At 67.7% G+C, this 21,591-nt stretch overlaps 2 protein-coding genes across 5 annotated transcripts in view; both read left to right on the top strand.

Annotated features, from left to right (window-relative positions):
- Nucleotides 1-409: 409 nt before the first annotated feature.
- FGR (FGR proto-oncogene, Src family tyrosine kinase) lies at nucleotides 410-10,321 on the top strand. Of its 3 annotated transcripts, none has more exons than XM_084496854.1 (13): nucleotides 410-626; nucleotides 4,224-4,285; nucleotides 4,412-4,648; nucleotides 4,751-4,853; nucleotides 5,124-5,222; nucleotides 5,421-5,524; nucleotides 5,838-5,987; nucleotides 6,895-7,050; nucleotides 7,504-7,683; nucleotides 7,914-7,990; nucleotides 8,071-8,224; nucleotides 8,744-8,875; nucleotides 9,021-10,321. In XM_084496854.1, the coding sequence occupies exons 3-13, from the start codon at nucleotides 4,423-4,425 to the stop codon at nucleotides 9,227-9,229; spliced, it is 1,590 nt and encodes a 529-aa protein (XP_084352980.1). In that variant the 5' UTR covers nucleotides 410-626; nucleotides 4,224-4,285; nucleotides 4,412-4,422; the 3' UTR covers nucleotides 9,230-10,321. The 3 variants fall into 3 exon arrangements, with proteins under 3 accessions (XP_084352980.1, XP_084352978.1, XP_084352979.1); XM_084496852.1 differs by lacking the exon at nucleotides 6,895-7,050 and adding an exon at nucleotides 6,378-6,542 and having other exon boundaries at nucleotides 411-626; XM_084496853.1 differs by lacking the exons at nucleotides 410-626; nucleotides 6,895-7,050 and adding exons at nucleotides 3,914-4,004; nucleotides 6,378-6,542.
- A 6,271-nt stretch (nucleotides 10,322-16,592) lies between these two features.
- The window catches only part of AHDC1 (AT-hook DNA binding motif containing 1), a 51,151-nt gene continuing 46,152 nt past the window's right edge, over nucleotides 16,593-21,591 (top strand). The window contains exons 1-2 of one of the 2 annotated variants that reach the window (XM_084497385.1): nucleotides 16,593-16,750; nucleotides 17,300-17,420. Coding sequence is in view for 1 of the 2 variants with exons in the window: in XM_084497382.1 (XP_084353508.1) it covers nucleotides 17,285-17,420 (136 nt within the window). In the remaining variant the exon portion in view is untranslated. Of the gene's footprint in view, nucleotides 16,751-17,244; nucleotides 17,421-21,591 lie in introns of those variants that run through there. The other variant, XM_084497382.1, reaches the window with a different exon arrangement.

Genomic DNA, 21,591 nt, shown 5'->3' with positions numbered 1-21,591 from the left:
AGCTCACCCCGTCCCAGCGCAGACCCCGCTCCTTGGGCTCGTTTTATCCCTGCCCCATATTTACAGCGTGCCCATCCCCGTGCCATCCCCTGCTCTACGGGGGGGGCTCAGGGATGCATTTGGGGTCAGGCAGCACCCTGACCCCACACACACAGCTTTGGGAACACGGCAACCCCACGTATACCCCATAACCCACCAGCAGCCCCTGCGTGGGGCTGCGCCACGGATGGGGCTCCCCAAAGCCCCTGTCCCGTGTGCGCCCCCGATGCCACCGTGTCCCCGGGGGGGGCACGGGAAGGTGCTGGGCCCCGCTGCGTGCATTGGGGCTGGCTGGTACAATGAAGCATCGCCGGGAGAGCGGGGAGGAAGGGGGGGCGAGGGGAGGGGAAGCTCAGCTCGGCGGCGAGAGCTGCTCCGAGGCGGGGAGCCGCACGCACACGCGCTCCCGCTTCTCCCCTCGGCACCCACCCGGCTGTGCCCTGCTGAGCCCCCCCCCCCAAGAGCCGTCCCCCGGCCCCCAGTGCTGGGAGGGTCCGGGATCTGCCGTGGGACCCCGCTGGAGAGAGGAGTTGGGGGGGGGCCAGGGGTCGCCGGGCTCCATGCGAGCCGGAGCAGGAGGGCTGACGGTAGGAGGGATGCACGGGGGTGGTGGGAGGGCAGCTGGGGGGGGGTCGGGTTGGTTTGCGGGCAGGTGGGGGGGTCCCCTCTATCCCCTTGATAAGTGTTTTGTTGGTTTTTTTTTGGGGGGGGGTCTCTGTGCGCTGTCCCCCACCTCGAGCGTGGTGTCGGTTTGGGACAGGGCACTGAGCTGTGGGGTTGGGGGAACCCATTGGGGGGGGCCCTGCCTTGCTGCCCCCCTCCCCAGCCTCTGCGGTGATGCTGGAGATGGGGAGGGGGGGGCAGGAGACCCCCGGCCTCTCTCATCCTGGGGGGGGAGGCAGCCTCCAGCTCGCCCTCCCGGCACTAGGGCAGCCACGGGGAGGCTGCTGAGACAAAACAGAGCTGGGGAGGGGGCTGGGGGGGGACCCATATGGGGTGGGGGGCACCTGCGACCCCCCAAACCCTACGGGTACCCTTAGCCTGCCAGCACCGCCGTGCCGACCTCCACCACCCCCAGCCGGGGCTGGGTGCCGGGGGACACCTCCGGGCGCACGTAGGGCTGGGGTTGGGGGGGGGGGGACCCATTGCAACCGGGTGCCCCCCCCCTTGCAACCGGCGGCTCGGCCTCGTCCCCGGCCCCTTGGTGTGTCCCAGGCAGGAGCAGGAACTCGGCGCTTCCTGCCCCGCACAATTCCCTCCCCGCCCTGCTCCTCCCGGGACATTGTATTCGGGGCCGCGCTGCGCTCTTGGCCGCCGTCCTCCTCCCCTGCAGCCCCTGGGATCCGGGAATTGCTGCTCCTTCCAGCGGAAATCCTGCCTTCCCCCCCGCCAGCCATGGGGCTGGGAGGCTGGGGGGCAGGCGGGGGGGGAGAGCAGAGCGGGGGCCACGGCTCGGCCCGTCGCGGGGCTGGGGGGCGAGGGGCACCCCCAGGCTGGGGGGCTTGGCGCAGGTGGGCTTCTCGGGGTGGACTGCTTGTAGGGCTGCCGTACCTCCTGGGGCAGCCACGGGTTGGGGGGGGGGCAAAAGCCACCGTGGAGCCCCCCCAGCCTGCCCCATACATGGCAAGGGAGGGGAAGGGGCTTCTGTGTGTCCCATGGGCAGCTGTGGGGTTCCCTGCCCTGCCACGTCCCCATTAGGGTGGGACACTCGCTGGGACCACCACAGGTGATGCTGTCATCTGTTGGGGGCGGTGGGGAGGCAGGAGGTGTCCCCTCGTCCCCCCCCCCCCATGGAGGTGTCTGCGGGGCTCCTGGTGGGAAGGGAGGTGGCTGGGGGCCCCCACGTCCTAACGAGGACCCGAGAGGTGGCACCGTCCCCCGCCGGGCTGCAGCTGGGACCCCAGTGCCGCGGGGTGACTCCCCGCAGGCTGCGCCGTGCAGCGATCTCGGTTCCTCTTCCCCCAGGGAGGCTGCGGCAGGGCAGAGAGCTGCCAGGGGTGCGGGGCCACGTGGGAAGGACGGGAGTGCACAGGGCAGGGGGTGGGATACGGCCCTGGGGGGCCACAAGGTGCCCGAGGGGCTGCAGCACGCGGTGTCGCTGCTCAGCCCTGCCAGCGTCCCATTTTTGACCCCGTTTTGCCGTCCCCAACGCCTGGGACCCCGCCAGCCGCAAGGTTCCCCTCGGAGGCCACGGCACCGTCCTCTTCCTTCTCCTCCTCCTCCCCCACGCCGCTCTCCCTGGCCGCTTCCTCCTCCTGCTGTGAAGGTGACAGCAGGGCCCGTGGGGTGCCCCCTGCTCCCCGTCCCTGTGGGGTCCCCCCCTTTGGCCAGGCGTTGGTCCCGATGCCACCTCGGTTTGTCCCCAGGGCACCGGGTCTGGGGTATTCGGAGAGCCGCCGGAGCTCTCCGTGCGTCTGCGCCCCCATGAGCCCGACCCCTCCGTCCCCGTAGGAAGGGGCTGGGGTGATCCCATGGGGTGACAGCAGGGTGACATCTGGGGACACCAGACCCCGGCTCAGGGCTGGGGCAGCGCTCCGGGTCCCTCCCTTCCTGAGCTCATTCCTTGGCCACCACCCGCTTTGGAAACCTCCCCGTGCCACCAGCACCGGGAAACCAGGCTCTGGGGTCGGGGGGGGACAGGGGGAGCAGATGGCCAGGAGGACGGTGACAATTCCCAGACCCGTGGCAGCGGGGGGGGGACGAGTTGGCCGGGTGTCCGTGCGGCACGGAGGGGGCACGGCGGGGCGCGAGCTGGCACCGTGGTGGCACCGGCGCAGGTGGAGCCGGCCTGGGGAGGGGGCTCGCTGCCCATCTGCTCCCGGGACCGGCCGCCAGCACGCGTCCCCTCCCCAAAAATGACCCCAGGGAGCCGTTTTTGGGGGCCAGCCTTCAAGGGCGGGTGGGATGCTGTGTGGTGGTTGGGGCTAAGCCCCAAGGTGCGGGGGTATTTGGGGTCTGTGCCTGCCTGGGAGCTGCCCCGTGCCCTCCCTGACCCCCGGCTGCTGAGTTCAGCGGAGAAATTCGGCAAAATGGGAAGTGTCGGAGCGCGGTGCCAGCGAAGGGGCCGGGGTTTCTCATGAAGAGGGTTATGAAGAGGGTTTGCGAGAGCTGGAAACGGCTGTCAGCTGAAACACCAACTTCTTCTCAGAAAAATAAAAAAAAAAAAAGCCCCAAAAAAATGGCCAGGCCCTCTCGGGTTTGGCAATTCTGTCCCGGCTGCAACAGCCCCGGCCTTGCCAAACGGCCGGTGTTGAAAGCCCAGGTGGCCACAGAGAGCCCGGGGCCACTCGAGCTTGTTTGGTGCTTCGAAACCTGCTGCCGACAGAAGGAAAGGAGAGCCAGGGACTGGGATGGGGGAAAGCTACGTGAAACGTTTCCTCGGCCCCAAAACCCCCACATTTGCCTCTCAGATCTCGGGGAGAGGACCTGAGCTGTGCCCAGGGGCCGGGACGTGGCTGCGGCACCGAGCACAGCCCCGGGCCGTCACCCCCATGGGGGTGGGACCCCCGCAGGGCTGGGACCCCCAAATCTCCATCCCCTTTGGGGCAGCTCCCCCGGGGGGCCAGGGCTTAGGGCCCAGCTCCGTCCCTTTCCTCCTCGGTCCTATTTCCTCCTCCTCCTCCACACCTTCTCACAGCGCTGGCCGGAAAAGCGCGGCCGCAACCGCAGCGAGGCGAGCGGGGCCCTTCCTGCCCCGAGCCACCAGTTCCCCCAGCAGCTCAGGGTTACGGGGACGGGGACGTTTTTGGGGGGCTCCCTCCGGCCCCGGCGGGGCGGCTGGGGGGACGCTGCGCTGCCTGGAAGGAGGCGCTGGGCTGGCTGGGGGGGGGGACCTGGCGGGATGTGGTTTCAGCCCGTGCAGAAATATTGCAGCTCGTGCAGCCGGGCTGCAGCTCCTGCAGGGGTGTTTGAGCTCCTGCACAGCCCTTCGAGCCCGTGCAGCAAGGCTGAAGACCTCGCGGGGGTATTATATCCTGTGCAGGGGCGTTTCGGCTCGGGGAGGGGTATTTAAGCCTGTGCAGGGGGTATTGCAAGCATGCAGGCTTCTCGCAGCCCATGCAGCGATGTTTGAAGCCTGGCGGGGGTCTGGCAGCCCGTGCGGGGTTTTTGGAAGCCTGGCGGGGATGTTTTAGCCCACGCAGGGGCTCTGCCCCCCCTCCTGACGCCCTCCCCGCCGTCCCCAGGTGCCTCTCGTCCTCCCCGCGGTGCCATGGAGCAGCTGAAGTGACCCCGCGGAGCCGTCACCGTGAGTGGGGTCGCGGCGGAGGGGAGCACCCCTGGGTGCTGGGGAGGGGTGGGGGGGGTGCAGGGGAAGTCGGGCTGCCTGCAAGCATCCGTCAGTCCCACGTCCGTCCGTCCGTCCGCCCCGCAGGCCGTGCCAGGATGGGCTGCGTGCACTGCAAGGAGAAGGTGGCCGGCAAGGGGCAGGCGGGGAGCGGCGGGGGGCCCTCGTCGGTGCCCCCCCTGCAGTACGACCCCGACCCCGCGCAGCTCGGCGGCGCCTTCACCCACATCCCCGACTTCAACAACTTCCACGGCCCCGCCGTGCCCACCCCCGCGCCCTTTTACCCCTCCAACACGCTGCAGGCGCACGGCAGCAGCATCACAGGTCAGTGGCGAGCTGGGGAGGGGGGCGTGGGGGGGGTCCTGGCTGCACCCATGGGTGCTGGCCGGGATGGGGCTCACCCACGGTGCCCTCCGTGTGCCGCAGGGGGGGGCGTGACACTTTTCATCGCCCTGTACGACTACGAGGCCAGGACGGAGGATGACCTGAGCTTTCAGAAAGGGGAGAAGTTCCACATCATCAACAACACGTGAGCCCCCCCCCTGCACCCCTCCCGGCCCCCTATCCCACTTGGGAAGGTGCTCCCAGTACTCCCAGTATGAGCCAGGCTGGGGACCCTCCTCCTTACTGGGCACCAGTAAGGCAACCCACGTGTGTCACGAGTTGGGTGGCCCCAGCAGAGCCCTGGGGTGGGTGCCCTCGGGGGTGGGGGACAGCGGGGGCTGGGGGTGCTGTGCGCGGGGTGGGTCTGGGTGTCCGTCTGTCCGCCCCTCCTCACCGTCCGTCCGTCTCTCCCCAGCGAGGGTGACTGGTGGGAGGCCAGGTCGCTGAGCTCGGGCGACACGGGCTACATCCCCAGCAACTACGTGGCCCCCGTGGACTCCATCCAGGCAGAGGAGTGAGTATGGGGTGGGGGGGACACCGGGGGGGGACACCCAGGCGTGCTGGCACCCCGTAACCGTGCCGTGAGGCTCGCGCGATGCTCACACCTTGCTTGGCCCCGCTGCAAAGTGAAGTCCATGGTGCCAACAAGGGGACTCGGAGCACCCATGGGTGCCCCCCCCGGTGCTGATGCCACCCCTACCCCCCCCCGCAGGTGGTACTTTGGGAAGATCGGGCGCAAGGATGCAGAGCGGCAGCTCCTGTGCCATGGGAACTGCAGGGGCACCTTCCTCATCCGGGAGAGCGAGACGACGAAAGGTGGGGGGGCGTGGGGACGGTGGGGGGGCGCTGTGGGGTCAGGGGGGACATGGGGATGGTGTGGGGGGCTGTGGGGTCAGGGGGGCCATGGGGATGGTGTAGGGGGCTGTGGGGATGGTGTGGGGGGCTGTGGGGTCAGGGGGGACATGGGGATGGTGTAGGGGGACACGGGGATGGTGTGGGGGGACATGGGGATGGTGTGGGGGGCTATGGGGTCAGGGGGGACATGGGGATGGTGTAGGGGGCTGTGGGGTCAGGGGGGCCATGCCCTGTGCCCCTCCCCGTGCCACCCCTCACCCCTGCTCCCACCCAGGTGCCTACTCCCTCTCCATCCGGGACTGGGACGAGGCCAAGGGTGACCATGTGAAGCACTATAAGATCCGAAAGCTGGACAGCGGGGGGTACTACATCACCACGCGGGCCCAGTTCGACACCGTGCAGCAGCTGGTCCAGCACTACATAGGTAGGGTGGGAGGGCTGTGGGGGGGTGGTGGGGGGCGGTGGGGAAAGCCCAGGGGACCAGTTGGCAACACCCAGCCTGCTGGGCCAACTGGGTTTAACTGGAGGAGGCGGGGGCTGTGCTGGTGGCAGCAGGAGGGGGACCCCCGGGGGTCCCCAATCTTCCGTGTCCTCGGTGCAGGGAGCACCCGGCCTCTGGAGAAGGTAAATAGCCCCCGGGTCTGGGGGGGGCATCACCCCGAAATGGGGCTGTGGGGCTGCAGGGCTGTCCCCGGTGGGAGGGAGCGCACCCCACGTGTGTGTTTTGGGGAGGGGGGCACTGCAGCGGGACCAGGGCGGGGGGCGAGGGTTGGGGGCACCCCGGGGTGACGCCTGCCTCTCCCCGGTGCCGCAGAGCGGGCGGCCGGGCTGTGCTGCCGCCTGGCCGTGCCGTGCCCCAAGGGGACCCCCAAGCTGGCCGACCTCTCGGTCAAAACCAAAGACGTGTGGGAGATCCCCCGCGAGTCCCTGCAGCTGCTCAAGAAGCTGGGCAACGGGCAGTTCGGGGAAGTGTGGATGGGTAGGGCCCGGCGGGCGAGCCGGGGCGAGCGGAGAAGGGAGGGGAAAGCGGCGGGGGCACCCCCAGGCCTGGCACCCCCCCAGGAGATGGGCACAGGCTCCCGGTGCCCTGGGGCAATGTCCCACCCCCTGCTTTTTCAGGGCACCCCGAGTGCTCCCCGCAAATATAGATCCCATATAACCACATATCCCAGATGGGGCCATGAGCAGGAGACAAAACCAGGCCTGGGGGGGGGGGTCCCTCGTCGTCTTCCTCTTCCTCCCGCGCCCCGCGCTCCCCCCGCTCGGCGTGCATGCTGCCTTCATCCCATCGCTCCCCCTCCCTGCCTCCCCCCTTCCCTGCGCCCCTGCAGAGTACAACGACGGGTTGTGCCATCTGCTCACCCTCCCGTGCCCCGCTATGAAGCCCCAGACCTTGGGATTAGCTAAGGACGCCTGGGAGATAGCGCGGGAATCCATCAGCCTGGACGAGAAACTCGGCATGGGATGTTTCGGAGACGTGTGGATGGGTAAGGCTGGCCCAGCCGGCCGGGGCGGGGGGCTCGGGGGCACGAGCAGCCCCCCAGGCAGCATCGTGGGGACCGGGCGGTGCTCGGCACCGCTCCGCGTGGATGGATGGGGAACGGGGTTAGGCGAGCCCACGGGTGCCTCGAACCCGTGCCACGAGGTGAGGTCTTTGAGTTGGGTTGGGCACGGTGGTAGCACGGCCCTTGATTGCCCTGGCCCGAATTCCTTGCTCCTCTGCTCGTCCCTCCACCCACGCAGCTCTCCAACCACGCATCCATGCAACCACCCACCCTTCACCTGCCCGAGCACCTCTCCATCCATGCATGGATCCATGCGCCCCCCATCCATGCGCCCCCCATCCATGCGCCCCCCATCCACGCACCCTCCATCCTGGCCCTGCGGGGGCCGGGTGTCCCCCTTGGGGTCCTCCTGGTGACACGGTGTCCCCGGGCCAGGCACATGGAACGGCACCACCAAGGTGGCGGTGAAGACGCTGAAGCCGGGCACCATGTCCCCCGAGGCCTTCCTGGAGGAGGCTCAGATCATGAAGCGGCTGCGGCACGACAAGCTGGTGCAGCTCTACGCCGTGGTGTCGGAGGAGCCCATCTACATCGTCACCGAGTTCATGAGCCAAGGTGAGGGGCTGGCGGCACCCATGGGTGCCCTGCCTGGTCCCTCCGAGCTGCCCCCAGCCTGCCTGGGCACAGCCAGGGTGCGCAGAGACCTGGTCCGAGGCTTCCTAGGATGGGCACAGCTGGTTTCCTATGGGGAGGGCACCCTTGGGTAGGCATGGCAGGGTCCCTAAAGGGGAGAGCACCCTTGGGTGGGCACGGCTGGCTCTGTGACTGGCACCCTCTGCCCCCAGGCAGCCTGCTGGACTTCCTAAAGGACGGCGACGGCCGCTACCTGAAGCTGCCCCAGCTGGTGGACATGGCTGCACAGGTACCGGGGGGGCTGGCACAGGGTGGGCGCCCCCATGGGGGGACACCCAAGGGTGCCAACGCTTCTCCCCCACGCCCCAGATCGCCGCAGGCATGGCCTACATCGAGCGGATGAACTACATCCACCGGGACCTGCGCGCTGCCAACATCCTGGTGGGCGACAACCTGGTGTGCAAGATCGCTGACTTCGGCCTCGCCCGCCTCATCGAGGACGATGAGTACACGGCGCGCCAGGGTGAGCCCCCCCCGGTCCCAAAGCTTTGGGGACCGCTGCCCTGTCCCTGCTGGGCCCTAGCACAGGCCTGGAGCTGTCACCCCCGGTGCTGGGTGCCCTGGGGGGTAGGTGCCCCAAGTGATGGGTACCCCAGGTGCTGGGTACCCCAAGTGATGGGTTCCTTTGATGCTGGGTACCCCCATTAATGGGTACCCCCATTAATAGGTACCCCAAGTGAGGGGTTCCCTGGGTGCTGGGCACCCCCATTAATAGGTGCCACGGGTGCTGGGCATCCCAGATGATGGGTTCCCTGGGCGCTGGGCACCCCAAGTTCTGGGCACCCCCAATAATAAGCACCTGGGGTGCTAGATACCCCAATTAATAGGTACCCCAGGTGCTGGGTACCCCAGATGATGGGCACCCCAAGTGATGGGTTCCCTGGGTTCTGGGCACCCCAGGTGTGGGTTACCCTGGGTGTGGGTGCCCCGGGGTGCCCCAGCCGTGGCTCACCCCTTTCCCCCTTGCCCCCCCCCCCCCCAGGTGCCAAATTCCCCATCAAGTGGACGGCCCCGGAGGCGGCGCTTTTTGGCAAGTTCACCATCAAGTCGGACGTCTGGTCCTTCGGCATCCTCCTGACCGAGCTGGTGACCAAAGGCCGGGTGCCCTACCCAGGTACAACCCCCCCCCCGGGCAGGGTGGGCACCTTTGGGTGGGCACCTTTGGGTGGGCACCCTCGGGTGGGCGCAGGACCCTCGGTTTCCCCGGCGGGGAGGGAGGGGGTGTGGGATGCTGACGGGGCCGGATCCTTACCTCCTAGGGATGAACAACCGGGAGGTGCTGGAGCAGGTGGAGCGGGGGTACCGCATGCAGTGCCCCGGGAACTGCCCCCCCTCGCTGCACGAGGTGATGGTGCAGTGCTGGAAGCGGGAGCCCGAGGAGCGCCCCACCTTCGAGTACCTCCAGTCCTTCCTCGAGGACTACTTCACGGCCACCGAGCCCCAGTACCAGCCGGGGGACAACCAGTGACCCCCTGCTGGGAGGGGGGGGGTTGGGGGGGGGGCATTAATCGCCCCCCTTTTTGCAGGGGGGTTTCTCGCTCCCGTTGCCTGCGCCCCCCCTGTAAATGGCCATGGGGCGGTGCGGGGGGTGCCCCCTTTTTTTTTGGGGGGGGCTTTGCACAAGGATTTTGGACTCAGGGGGGCAGCGCCTTGCCCAGATGTGCCCCCCCCTCCCTGTGCCCACCCCCCCAGCCCCTCTCTCGTTGCCTTCACAGCCAGCTTTGAACCTGAGAAGTGCTTTGGTGGGGGGAGGACGGTGGGTGGGTGCCCCCCCCGTGCCCCCCTGTGCCCCCCACACCCCTACCCCACAGCAGCAGAGGCCTCGGAGGGGGGGGTCCGGGGGTGCCCCCTCCCCACGCCAGCCCCATCCCCTCGCCCCCAGCTCTGCATAGCCCGGGGGGGGGGGGGCAGAGGGGGGGCTCACCCCCCCAGATCCTAGCACTGAGCTTCAGCCCCCCCCTTATATCGCCTTTAATTTATACAGCCCCCTCCCCATGCCCCAGGAGACACACAGGGACCCCTATATGCAGGGGGGGGGAAAGGACTCCTTGCTCCCCCCCCCCCCTTTATCTCCTGTCCTTAAATTAGAGCCAAATCCTCAAAGCCATAAACCCCTGCTTGCAGTGGGGGGGGGGGCACAGGGAGGTCCTGGGTGCAGGGGGGGGTCTGTCCCAGGGGCTGTTCCCACAACCCTGTTGCCTTATGGGGGGGGGCACGGGGTGGATTCACCCCCTGCAGCAAGCATTAACTGGGGGGGGGGCATCGTGGAGGCACGGGGCGCAATGTGAATGTGATGGCACTGGGGGGGGGCACCCAGCTGGGCACCCCCTGCCCCATGTTCCAGGCTCAGTCCCAGTCCTCCCCCCCCATGGCCAGGACCCCCCCATGGCCAGGACCCCCCCCCCAGCCATGCGGCAGGGCCTGGGGGGGGGGCACCCAACCGTGCCCCCCAGGCTGTGCCACCGGGGGGGGTTGGGGGGGAAGGGACGGGTTTGTTGTTAATTATTTTTTTTTTTAATTCCAGTCTGTAAATAGAGAGAAATAAAAACCTTTCTAACAAGCCTGGGTCCTTCTGGCCCCACATTGGGGGGGCTGCATGTCCCCCCCCCCCGAGCCATTTGAGGCTCCCCTTGCAAATAAAACCCCCAAACCAGCAGGGGAGGGGGCAGCATTGGGGTTTTAAAGCTTTTTTTTGGGGGGGGACCGTCCCCTCCTGCTGCCCCCCCCCCCCTCGGGGCTTTGTGCTAAGGAGGCAGGCGGCCCCAGCTTCGTTTGGGGGGGCTTGGGCAGTGTTGGGGGGGCAGAGAAAAGGAAAGGGGGGGGGGATCCCATGCATGAGGCTGGGGAGGAAGGGGTTAATTGCCCCTGCTGTGGCCCCTAATGAATTCCCCAGCACTGGGGGGGGGGGTCAGCAGGTGGGGAAAGGGGGCAGGGGCTCGGGGACACCGCTGGGGACACCGCTGGGGACACCGCTGGGGACACCGCGCACCCCTCGCCCGGCTCCGTCCCCTCACCCTGGGGCCAGGGATTGCCCTGGGCAGGGAGCGGGGCAGGGCTGGGTGCAGCCACCCCGTGCCCCATCCTGTGCCCCATCCCATCCCATAACCCATCCCATACCCCATCCCGTGCCATATCCCATACCTTGCCTCATCCCATACCCCACCCCATCCCATGCCCCATCCCGTGCCATGTCCCATCCTGTGCCCTGTGCCATGCCCCATCATCCCATACCCCATCCCCCCATCCCATTCCATGCCCAGTCCCATGCCCCATCCCATCCCATATCCCATCCCATGCCCCATCCTGTGCCCTGTACCATGCCCCATCATCCCATGCCCCATCCCATGCCCCATCCCATCCCATTCCATCCTGTGCCCCATTCCATGCCCCATTCCATGCCCCATCCCGTGCCCCATCCCATACCCTATCCCATCCCATACCCTATCCCATACCCCATCCCATGCCCTATCCCATACCCCATCCCATACCCCATCCCATGCCCCATCCCATGCCCCATCCCATACCCCATCCCATCCCCTGCCCCATCCCATGGGGTCCCTCTGGTGCCCAGCAGGGATCAGAGCGGCGCTGGCAGGCCCCATGTCACCAAACTGCAGCCGCTGCCACCCAGGGGTGCACGGGATCTCGGGGCCGCCTGCGCCCCGTGGGCATCGCGGCGGCTCCGTCCCCCCCCCCAGCTGCTGCCCACGTGCAGCACACACGTGTTCACACAAATCCCAAAAGCCACATGCAAGGAGCACCCTTACCCAAACGGGTGTCCCTTGTCCCCAAGGGGACATCCGTGTTGTCCCCCTCTAACCCCCACAAAGCCCTCCAGCTGGGGGAGCACCCTGGCGCACCCCCTGCTCACCAAGCCCTGCACAGCCCCAAAACCCCAGGGAAATGTCCCCAACCCTGGCACGTTTTGGGCACCCGGGGGGGGGGAGAAGGGGGCTGGAAGCGGCGGTGCTGGGAGCAGAGGGGACGGCCACCGTGATGGGGACCGATGTCACCTTGGTGTCACCAAGGGCTGGGGGGGCACGGTGCTGACCCCCAGCCCCGTGGCAGGGTGACCCCGGGGGCAGCAGCGGGCAGGATCAGCCCCCGCTCTGCAATTTCCTCCTCCAGCACGAAATTCACTTAAAAAGAAATAAAAATGCAAATCTGGGGCCTGGCACGGAGGGGCAGGCTGGCGGCGGGCGCGGGCATCCTGGCTGCTGCATGGGCCGGATCCTGACACCCCCCGGGGTGCGAGGTCACCCCCATGACCCCCGTGTCCCCAGCCCAGCACCCCCTGTCCCCAGTTGCGCCGGTGGCAGGATGGCTGCGGGTGCCCCAGGGCTGGCTGCGGGTGTTTGCTCTGTGCCGTGCCCCCGGGGGGGGGACCTGCAGGGACCTCTCCCCACGGTCCCGAATTGGCAGCGGGGTTTGGGCAGCAAAAAGCTCGGGGACGAGGCCAAGCTGGGGCTCTGCCACCTCCCTGCTGCAGCCTCCTGCGCGCCCCTGGGCCTGTCCCCTTCATCTGTCCCCTGCTGTCACGAGGCTGTAAGGGACAGGCAGTGGGGCTCGAGGCTGTGGGGGGGGCCCTGTTGTGTCCATCTGTCCTTCCAACCCCCCCCGGGTGTCTCGAGGTGGGGGCGAAGGGGTTAAAGGGCGCAGCTTCGGGGGGCATTGATTTTATGTTAATGCCGGGCTCCATCGACCTGGGGAGCGGGGATGGAGGGACAGCCACCGCGGGGCACGGCCACCAGCCCCGGGGGGGCCGGGGAGGGCAGAGAGCAGCATCCAGACCTGGGGGGGGGGAGGCTGTGAGCTGGCCCCTTCCCCTCCCTGCTGCCCGGCTCCCTGCAGCACCCCAGGTAGCGCCGCAGAGCCGAGCCGTGGCTGCAGCAGCTTCTGGGGAGGAAAGAAAACCAGCTCAGCACCAACTCCCCTCCCCGCGCACGCACCCCGTGGCATCAAATCCCCCTCCCCACGCACCCCAGGACCTCCCCTACACCCCCAGAACCCCCCCTACACCTCCGGGACCCCCCCCTTTGCCTCCAGCCCCCCCCATCCCCACGGTGCCCAGGCCCATCTCTCCTGCTGCCGCAGATCCTGGCCCCGTTTGGCCGCGCTCCCCGCTCGGGGGGTGCCGGAGCGCGGTGCCCGCGCGGTGCCAAGCGCGGTGGGCGCAGGTGTGAGACCGCTGCAGATGGCCGGCGCCGCAGACCCTGGCACGAGGGAGCTGCAGCGCTGCCACCACCACCACCACCACCCCCCGGGGGGGCCCACACTGCCACCAAACGCCGCGGCGAGGTCCCGTCCCCACCCGGCACGGCCTCGGGGACCCCGCGTCCGTCCCCGTCCCCTCCGACCCGAGCACCCCGGGGGCTGGCAGAGCCCGCCTCGCTCCCGGCCCTTGCATCGTCCCCGCGGTGGCGATGGCCAGACAACAGTGGAAGGTGGCCAAGAATGCAATTTTAGGCTTGGCCAGCCTCGTGACTGCTGGCCCAGGCCCGCGGGGACCGTGCCCAGAGGGGAAACTGAGGCACGGGGGGGGGATTGCTTCGCGGTCACGCAGCGGCTCGGCACCGCCGGCTGGGAGGGGGCACATTTTTCCATGGAAAAAAAGCAGCCCAGGGTCGGGAACGGCCACGCAGCGGCCACGGCAACATCTGTGACTGCAGCTGGGGAGCGAGGCAGGCTGTGCACAGCCGCTGCAGGCGCTACCCGATGGCACGGCCCCTCTGCCCCCAGCTCTCCCCATATTTTGGCCCCACAGAGCCAGGACCCGGTGCTGGCAGGGGTTTGGGGCCGTGGGGTTTGAGGAGCGAGGCGAAGCGCGGCAGGCACGGAGGTGTCGCAGCAGCAGCGCTGCTCTGCCGGGACGTGGTGCTGCCGGGTGGCACGGGGATGTTTGCGTTTTGGCAAAATCCTAAATGCAGGAGGGGTTGGCTGCCTGGGGAACGCCCTGCTCCAGGGCTTCCGAGCTGGGGGGGGGGGATGGAGGAACAAAGTCTCCTCTGCTGCAGTTATTGGGGTAAAATCAGGATGGCCCCGACATCAGCAGAGGGGCAGGAAGCCCCCAGCCCCAATTGGGGTTGGGGGATGCTGCTCTCCACCCCAAAGGCAGCTCCCACATCCAGCACCCCCCCCTTGCCATCCCTTCCTCTCCCCCACCACCACGCACCCCTCTCCCCCCGCTGCACCCCGCTGTCTCCAAAGCCCCCCCAGCCCCCAGAACCCACTCGGGGGTGGCTTTGGGGGGGTCCCAGCTGCTGTCCCCAGTGAGCGAGGCCACCACAAGCCCTTGGGGGACAAATGCAGCGCGGGGACAAGGCGGTGGGGTCACCCGGTGACCCTATAACCTCAAGGAGGGTGGCGAGCAGAGCCTTCACCCCCCCCTCCCTGACTTTGGGCAGCGGTGGGTGGGCACGGGGCGGGGGGGATTTCAATCCGGTGCGGCCACCCCCTTGGCACGGCGACACGGGGCTGTGACCCGGGGACAGCGGTGGCCCCGGCTCGGCAAAGCAGCCGCTAGATGGTAGCGGAGGTCCACGCCAACGCTGCTGACACAGCACTTGGCTGCGAGAGGGACCGGGGGGCCCGGGTGACCCGGGGGACCCTGGGGACCCGTTTTGGCCCCCCCCTTCCCCGCCCCGTGGCACCGAAGGGCTGGCCACGCGTGGAACCGGGACACGGGTGGCGTGGGCGCTGCGCCCCCGCCCCGACGCCCCCTGGCACCGCTGCCCACCCGCAGCTTTGGGGGCTCGGGGAGAGGGGGACCCCTCCCCAAAAGCCGTCCCCACGAGCGTCCTGCCCCAAAGCAGCCCTGCGGCCAGCTGGGGACCTCCAGGGACCACCAGCGGGACTCAAGGGGGGGACAAACCCACTCCTGGGGACAAGCAGGGTCACCCAGCTCGATGGGGGCGTGCTGGGCACCCATGGGAGCCCGGCACAGCCCCGGTGGGTGCCCCTCTGCAGGGACCCCGCTGCAAGGAGCCTCACTTTGCTCCTTCTTGCCCGCTCCCAGCCCTGGCGAGGGCTCGGTGCCAGACGGGTATATATATTTTATGATAACTATAGAGATGCACTTCAAACCTGACAAAGGACTTTGACAGTTTTAAGCATCTCTTTGATTAATACATGACCTTTTAATGCTTCGGATTAAATTAATAAATCTTTTACATTCCAACCCATTCTGCTTGCAGTGTAATGTTTTCTGCACGACCTCCTTCTCTCCCCGCGCACGCAAGGCATCCCCCCTGTCCTGCTGGCCCAGGGCACACGCGCACGCGGGGCAGGTAACATCAAGGCACAGCCCCTGCAATATTCATACGGTGCAGAGCCCCGCGAGGCGAGCGGGGAGGGATCCTCCTCGGGTTTGAACCGTCCCTAAAAATAGCAAGAAAATTCAAAGCTGACATTCAGGGCGAGGGGACGAGGAAGCCTGCAAAGTTGCTCACTCAGCCACCAGCAATTGCAGCGATCCTGTCTGCGTGTGCAGATTCCTCTGCTGACCGGGCTGGAGCGCCGGGCCTCCTCTCCGCAGGGTTTGCAGGAGCTGGGAGCGATGCAGAAGGGTCCCCGTCCTCACCCCAGTCCCAAATCCGAGCCTGCTGGGGTGAGCAGAGCCCAGGGACGGAGCCGCTGGCATTTCGGATACGAAGCGCGGCGATGAGTCCATGCCGGAAGGCAGCTCTCGATCCGACCCCAGTTCAACCAGTTTGTCCCAGTCTGGCGGCGGAGCTGGGGAGCCCGGCACGTCTCCTGAGCGCCGATTCCCTCCCTGCTGCCTGTTGATCCCCGACCACAGATGAAAACCCAAGGTGCAGCACGCCGGTGAGGCAGAGGGCTGCTGTAAAGCCAGGTGCTGCGTGTCTCCCTGCACCCATGTGTTATTTCATCGATGACTCACGTGTTATTAGCAGCCGAGCAATATTCCCAATTCCCTGGAGTTAACCCTTCACTCGTCACTCACAAAACCACGGTGTCACAACAAACATCAGCGGCATTATCTGCGTTAATTATATTGTATCTGGGAACATTAACATCGGCGCAGCCTTGGAGGGAAGGCGCTGAGGATGCTCAAGGAGCCACGAGGAGGGAGGTCACGGGGCACGATGGCAGCTGGGGGACATCTCCCCGCCCTGCCACCACCGTCCTGGGTGGTTTTGGTCACCACCTGCCCCCCCGGGGTCCCCTCCGTGCCAAGGGGGACGTGGCCAAGAGGGGACCCCTGCACAGCACCGTGCCCTAGGGGTGGGGGAGCGGGGTGTTAGCAAACAGCGGGGAAGTTTCCAGTGCTGCCAGGCCCTAGCCACAGCTAACTTAGAAAAAATAATAATTAAGTGGGGAAAAAAGAAAAAAAAAAAAAAAAAGGCTAATTAGGTGGCTTCAAGGGGGTGTGCCACGGGGGAAATTCGGACCGAGGATTGGGGCGGGGAGGGGGGGGGGTCTGCGGGCTGCCTGCGTGCCCCCCAAACCCCGCATCCTAACAGGGAGCGCAGTGCGGGTGCAACCCGGGAGAGGGCAGCAATGCCCCGTGCATCCCACTTGTGTGGGGGGGTGGGCATCCCGGGGGGCGGGGGGGGGTGGGCAAAACACCCTCCGGGTGGATGCCCCCCCCCAAAAAAAAAAAAAAACAACAAATTGAATCCCCCCTCCCCAAGCAGAGCGCGGAGATGCGCGCCCCTGCGCGCCCCTCCCCGCTTCGCGGCGACGGGGAGGAGAAAAGCGGGGAGAGGAGAAGGGGCGGGGGGGGGGAAAAAAGGAAGGAGGGAAGAGAAACGAGAAGGCGGGGGGGGGAGAGAAGGAAGGACTACAAGGCCCGGCATGCCCCGGCGGTGCTGCACGGCTCCCCGGGGTGCCGGATGCTGGCCGTGCCGCTGACAGCGGAGCGAAGCGGAGCCGCGGTCCCCGCCGCGCACGGAGAGGGCAGGGCGCGCCGCGCCGCCGGCTCCGCTCCCCCCTTTCCCAGCCCCCACAAAGCCGGGAGCGGCAGAAGGCAAGAGCGAGGGAGGAGGAGGAGGAGGAGGAGGAGGTGGAGGAGGAGGAGGAGGAGGAGGAGGAAGGGGGGAGGCAGCAGCAAGCCAGGGCTCTGCTGCGCTGTGTCTTTCTTTGCTTTCCGCAGGCGGCTGAGCGGCGGAGGCGCAGAGGGGAGGTCGGTTCCCCTCCGCCTCCCGCTCCGCTGCCTTTTGTGTGTGTGCGAGGCGAAGGGGGGGGGGGGGGAGAGAGAGAAAAATTTGAAAAAAAAAGAGAGAGAGAGAGAGAGGAGGGGAAAAAAAAAAGAGGAGGAAAAAAAAAAAAAAGAGGAGGAAAAAAAATAAGAGGAGGATAAAAAAAAACAAGCCGAGCGGCAGAGGGGGAGAGAGGAAAAAAACAGGGCAAAAAAAAAAAAATCAAATAGGGGTGGGGGGGCTGGGGGGGAAGAGGGGAAAGGAGGAAAGGCGAGAGGAAAAGAGCAGGCAGGGGACGGAGGAGGGGGCGGGCTGGCAGGAGCGGAGTTGCCTGGGGAGAATGTGAGCAGGAGGCGCTGGAAATGCTCTCGTTGAAGGTGGCGAGCGGTGCCGAGGGCTCCGGGACTCCCGCGGGCGGCCAGGACGCAGCCCCGGCGGACGGCAGGAGCCTCCCCAAGCGGGCGGGCTCCGGGGGGCTCGGAGCGCAGCAGCCGGCGGGTGAGTAGCGGGGCGTCCCCGTCCCCCTTCCTCTTCCCCCCCACCCCCCCGTTGCCTTTGTGTGGGGCTGGGACCCGGGGGGGGGTCGTGGCTGGAGGTGGGGGGGGTCGTGGGTGGGGAGGCGGAGGGGTAAAGGGGGGAGAAAGGGAGGGAGAAAGGGATCGGGGGTGTTGTTGGGGGGCACCCAGCTTGTTGGTAGAGAGAGGGATGAGGGGGAGGGAGGCGCGCCCCCCCCCCCGCCGTCTGTGTGTGTGTGTGTGTGTGTGTGTGTGTGCGCCCCCCCCCCGCTGTCCCCTCCGCCGAAGTTGCGCGCGGCGAGTTGGTGCCAAATTGCAGGAGTTTAATGGCACTTGGGGAGGGGAGAGGGGGGGCGAGGGGAGCAGGGAGGGGGAGAGGGGGGGGAGACGGGGCTGGGGGGGGCGTCCTGGCGATCGCCCCCTCCTCCCCTCCTTCCCCCCCCCCACAAGAAAAAAAATCCCCCGCCGTGCCCCATTTGCACGAGTTCAGCCGCCTCCCCCGGCCGGCCCCCCCCCGGCTCCCCCCGGGCTGCGAGCGCTGAGTGACAGCTGTCAGAGCCGGCTCCGTCCGCTAGAAGGCGGAACGGAACATGTCAACAAAATTTGGGGTTATCCTCGCAGCCCTGGGGGGCGTCAGGAGCTTCCCCCCCCCTTTACCAACCCCCTGACCCCCGGGGCAGAGCCTGCCCCCCCCCGCAGCCCGGTTGGGCGCGCGGGGAGCCGGCGGCGGGGGGCACCGGGGAGGGGGTGCTGGCCCCAACTCGTGCTCTCCGCGGCGCCTTCCCCTTGCGCAGGGCTCGGCGGGTGCCTGTGGCTTCTGTCCCCCCCCCAATACCCTAAAACGTGATTGCCTATCGGATAATTCCACCCACCCCCCCTGGCACCCCGTTTCCGAGCCCCCCTTGCGCTTCTTTGGCACGCGCGCGGGGCACCGGGGACCGCGGGGACCCCAAAAGGGGGGCGGCTGCGGCCACCCCGCGGGGGTCTCGCCGCCGGCGGCCTCGAAAAGCCCCGGGGAGGGAGGCCCGGGGGCAGGTGGAGGCAGCCGGGTCCCCGCTTGTTTACTTGCCGTGGGAGGAACTGGCCCCGGCCGCGACCAGGTGGCCTTGTGCACGAAGCCACTTGGCCGGCTGCTGCGAGAGCAGCGACCAAAAAGCCGCGGTCTGAGCTCATTGTGTGCTTGCTGCGAGCCCCGGCGCGCCGGGGAGTCACTCCAGATTTATCCTGGCGTGACAGAGAGCAGAAGCGAGCCCCGAGGGCGCGGGCACGCATCCTGCCCCGACGCTTTGCAGCCGGGAAGCCGAGCGGGGGGCTTTTCGGGGGGCCAGGCGGACGAAGCTGGGGGCCCCCGCGGCCCCCCAGGCTTTCCAAACCAACCCCCCCCCGCCCTCCTCACCACCACCACCACCACCACCCCCAGGTGTCCCCTTACACTGGCTCTCCTGCCGGTCTGAGGAATTTGCAGAGGAGGGTGGTGGTGGTGGTGGTGGCGGTGGTGGTGGTGGGGAGGGGAGGAAGGAGGGAGGCAGGGAGGGAAAGAGGGGGGGGGGGGTTGGGGGGGGGCTGGAGAAGGGATGGCGCGGCGCCAAATTCCGCTCTGCCATGTCTCTGTAACCTGAATAGGCCAACTCCATCCCTGGTGCGAGTCCCCCGTGGCTCCGCCGCGCTCCAATGCAGTTCGGCGCGAGGAGGTGGCGTTCGCCCGGCCGCTCTCGCGTCCCTGTCCCCCCCCCCCAGCCCCACAATTTGCCCCCCAGCGCCGCCACCAGCAGCTCCCCGGACCGAACTGGAGCCCGGCTCCTTCCCTCCGCCACCGAAACCGCCGGCACCGGGCCGGGAGGAGCCGGAGGTGGCCGGGGAGGGGAGGCGAGGGGCTGGCACCGCGGCGGGGCCGGGGGAGCCAAGGACGCGCGGGGAGCGGGCGGCCGGCGGGGGAGAAGCGATGGAAACCCGTGGAAGGTTATAGGGAGCCTGGGGGGGGGCCGGCGCTGCCCTGGCCTCCTTAGAGGAGGCAGCAGAGACCCGGGGCAGGCTATTTCTGCTGAGATCCCGAGGAAAGCTCTGGGAGAATTGTGGGCTTCTATAAATAGTGTGTGTCAGCCGAGTGGAAACAGGGCCTTGAAATGCTCCTGCTATTCTCCCGAGTGCTTGGAACCAGCTCTTGGTAAACAGGGCAGCGCTGGGGAGGGCTGCTTCCTACTTCCGGGCTCGCCACGGGAGCGTTTTGGGGGGAGCAGGAGGGCCGGGGCCGGGGGGGGTCACTTGGCGACAGAGCGGGGCCCCCCCCGCGGGGCCGGCTGCCTGATGCCGGGCTGTGGCGGGGCCGCCCGGATGCGGGGTGACCCCTGGTTTGCGTGGAGACCCCCCCGTCCCCTCCCCAGCGTGGCGAATTTCGGGGTTGGGATGTGCCGGGCGGTCCGCTCGTGGTCCTCGGGGGCTGCCGGTGCCGGGGTGGGCGCGGGTCTCCGGGGGATGCTCTGCAAAGCCCCCCCAAATGGCCGGGGTGGTTCTGCGGGGTCTGTCTCAGGAGGGGCGAGGTGCAGCCCCGGTGTACATTGCGGGGTCATGGCGTGCTCCGTGTCCCTCTGCTCCCCTCTGCTCGTCCGTCGAGGCTGGCGTTGGTGCTGCTGCTCCGGGGTTGTTGGGGCGATGCGCCGAGCGGTGTCCTGCTCCCGTGCAGGGGTCTAGGGGGGCGAGCATTCGGTGGCTGTTGCACCCCTCTGCTGGGGAACCCCTCCTTTGGTGGCCTTTGCGTGCAGAAGGGACCTGGGGACATTTCCCCAGGGCGTTTGGCTGCTTCTGGGAGCACCCCGGTGGTCCCAGCACGTTGTGGGGCGCCGCGGTGCGTGCGGGGCTCCCCCACGGGCAGGGCTTTGCTCCCAGCGCTCTCATCCCGGGGCACTGCACCAGGATCCGGCCGTGTGGTGCGTGGCACCGGCTGCACGCTGCCCGACCGTGCGTGCCGGCGTTCCCTCGTGCTGCAAAAGGTAGCCCGAAAACCGTGCTTTGATTATTTCCCTTCCAAAACACCGCAGCAGGGACACAACCGGGGCGCCTCTCGGGTGCCCGCCGCCAGTTCGCACCTTGGTGCACGGCGAGCTCCGCGCTGCAAGGCGCCCGGCGCGCTCCGGGGGTGGCGGGGCGCCACGCAGCCCAGTTTCACCCAGTTTCACCCAGTTTCACCCAGTTCCACCGCCCGGTTTCGGGGTCTGTCCCCACGGGCTGGGTGACCCGGGCGAGGGCTGGCGCGCGCCCGCGCGGTGCCGGCACAGCGAAGCACGCAGAGCGCCGCGTGGGTGGGAAGGGGCGAGCGCGAGTCCGTTTTGCTCTCTGCCTTTTTTTTTTTTTTTTTCCTCTCTTTTCTTCTTCTTTTTTTTTTTTTTTTTTTATTTCCCTCTCTGTGGGTTGAGCGTTGGGGCGACAGACAGGGAAAGTCTGAGCAATGGTCTCCGCGCTGGTGCTGTCTTCAATCAGCGCGTCCCAGAATCCCTCGCTCTGGGCCTTCTAGGCACAAGGGCTTACAGCGAAAATCGGCAGCTGCAGCTGCGAGTGAAAGCACAAGAGCCCGGCTGGGTCTTTGGCATCGGCAGGAGAGCAAAAAAAAGCTGGGGGAGGCGGGGAAGAGAGGAGGAGGGGGGGGGAAGAGCGATGTGCCCTGTGGTTTTTTTTTTTTGTTGTTTTTTTTTTTTTTCCAGCCCTGCCACCGAGGGTTGTGTTTCAGAGCCACGCTCGCCGGGCGCGGGAGGGGGGCGCGCGGCGATGCCTCCGGGGAGCTCATTAAATCCGCCGGCCCCCCCCTTTTCCCCGTGCGCCTCGCCGGCCGGGATGCAGCAGGGGAAGGAGGGAGGGAGACGTGCCGGGTGGAACCGGCTGCCCGGTGGGGACAGTTACTGGCCCAGGCAGGAACGCTGCCCCGGGGGCTCACCTGTCGGAGCACGTAGGACGGGTGCGTGCCAGCGGGGCCGTGACAAAGGCAGGCGCAGAGCCGGGGACTCCCTCCGTGCCGGGGCGAAGCCCCCAGGGGAACGCCGAGGTGTTGGGGTTCAGGGGGCTCGGGCGATGCAGGGAAACGGGGGGCAGCAGGCGTGAGAGGGAGGGGTCGGCACGGGCACGGGTAGCGTGCGGCGATGGGGCTGGAGCGCGGCAAAGGTGGG

The sequence above is a fragment of the Aythya ferina genome (assembly GCF_964211825.1).
Source record: "Aythya ferina genome assembly, chromosome: 24".
In the NCBI taxonomy this organism is placed as follows: Eukaryota; Metazoa; Chordata; class Aves; order Anseriformes; family Anatidae; genus Aythya; species Aythya ferina.
The sequence above is the reverse complement of the archived record's forward strand: the minus strand, read 5'-3'. Positions and strand labels throughout refer to the sequence as shown.

Bases quoted from the DNA above. Each gene is read 5' to 3' on its own strand.
- FGR (XM_084496852.1), top strand. From the start codon at position 4,423: ATGGGCTGCGTGCACTGCAAGGAGAAGGTGGCCGGCAAGGGGCAGGCG. The intron at 5,525-5,837 runs GTGGGGGGGCGT...GCTCCCACCCAG, and splicing joins GGAGAGCGAGACGACGAAAG to GTGCCTACTCCCTCTCCATC. The intron at 8,225-8,743 runs GTGAGCCCCCCC...CCCCCCCCCCAG, and splicing joins TGAGTACACGGCGCGCCAGG to GTGCCAAATTCCCCATCAAG.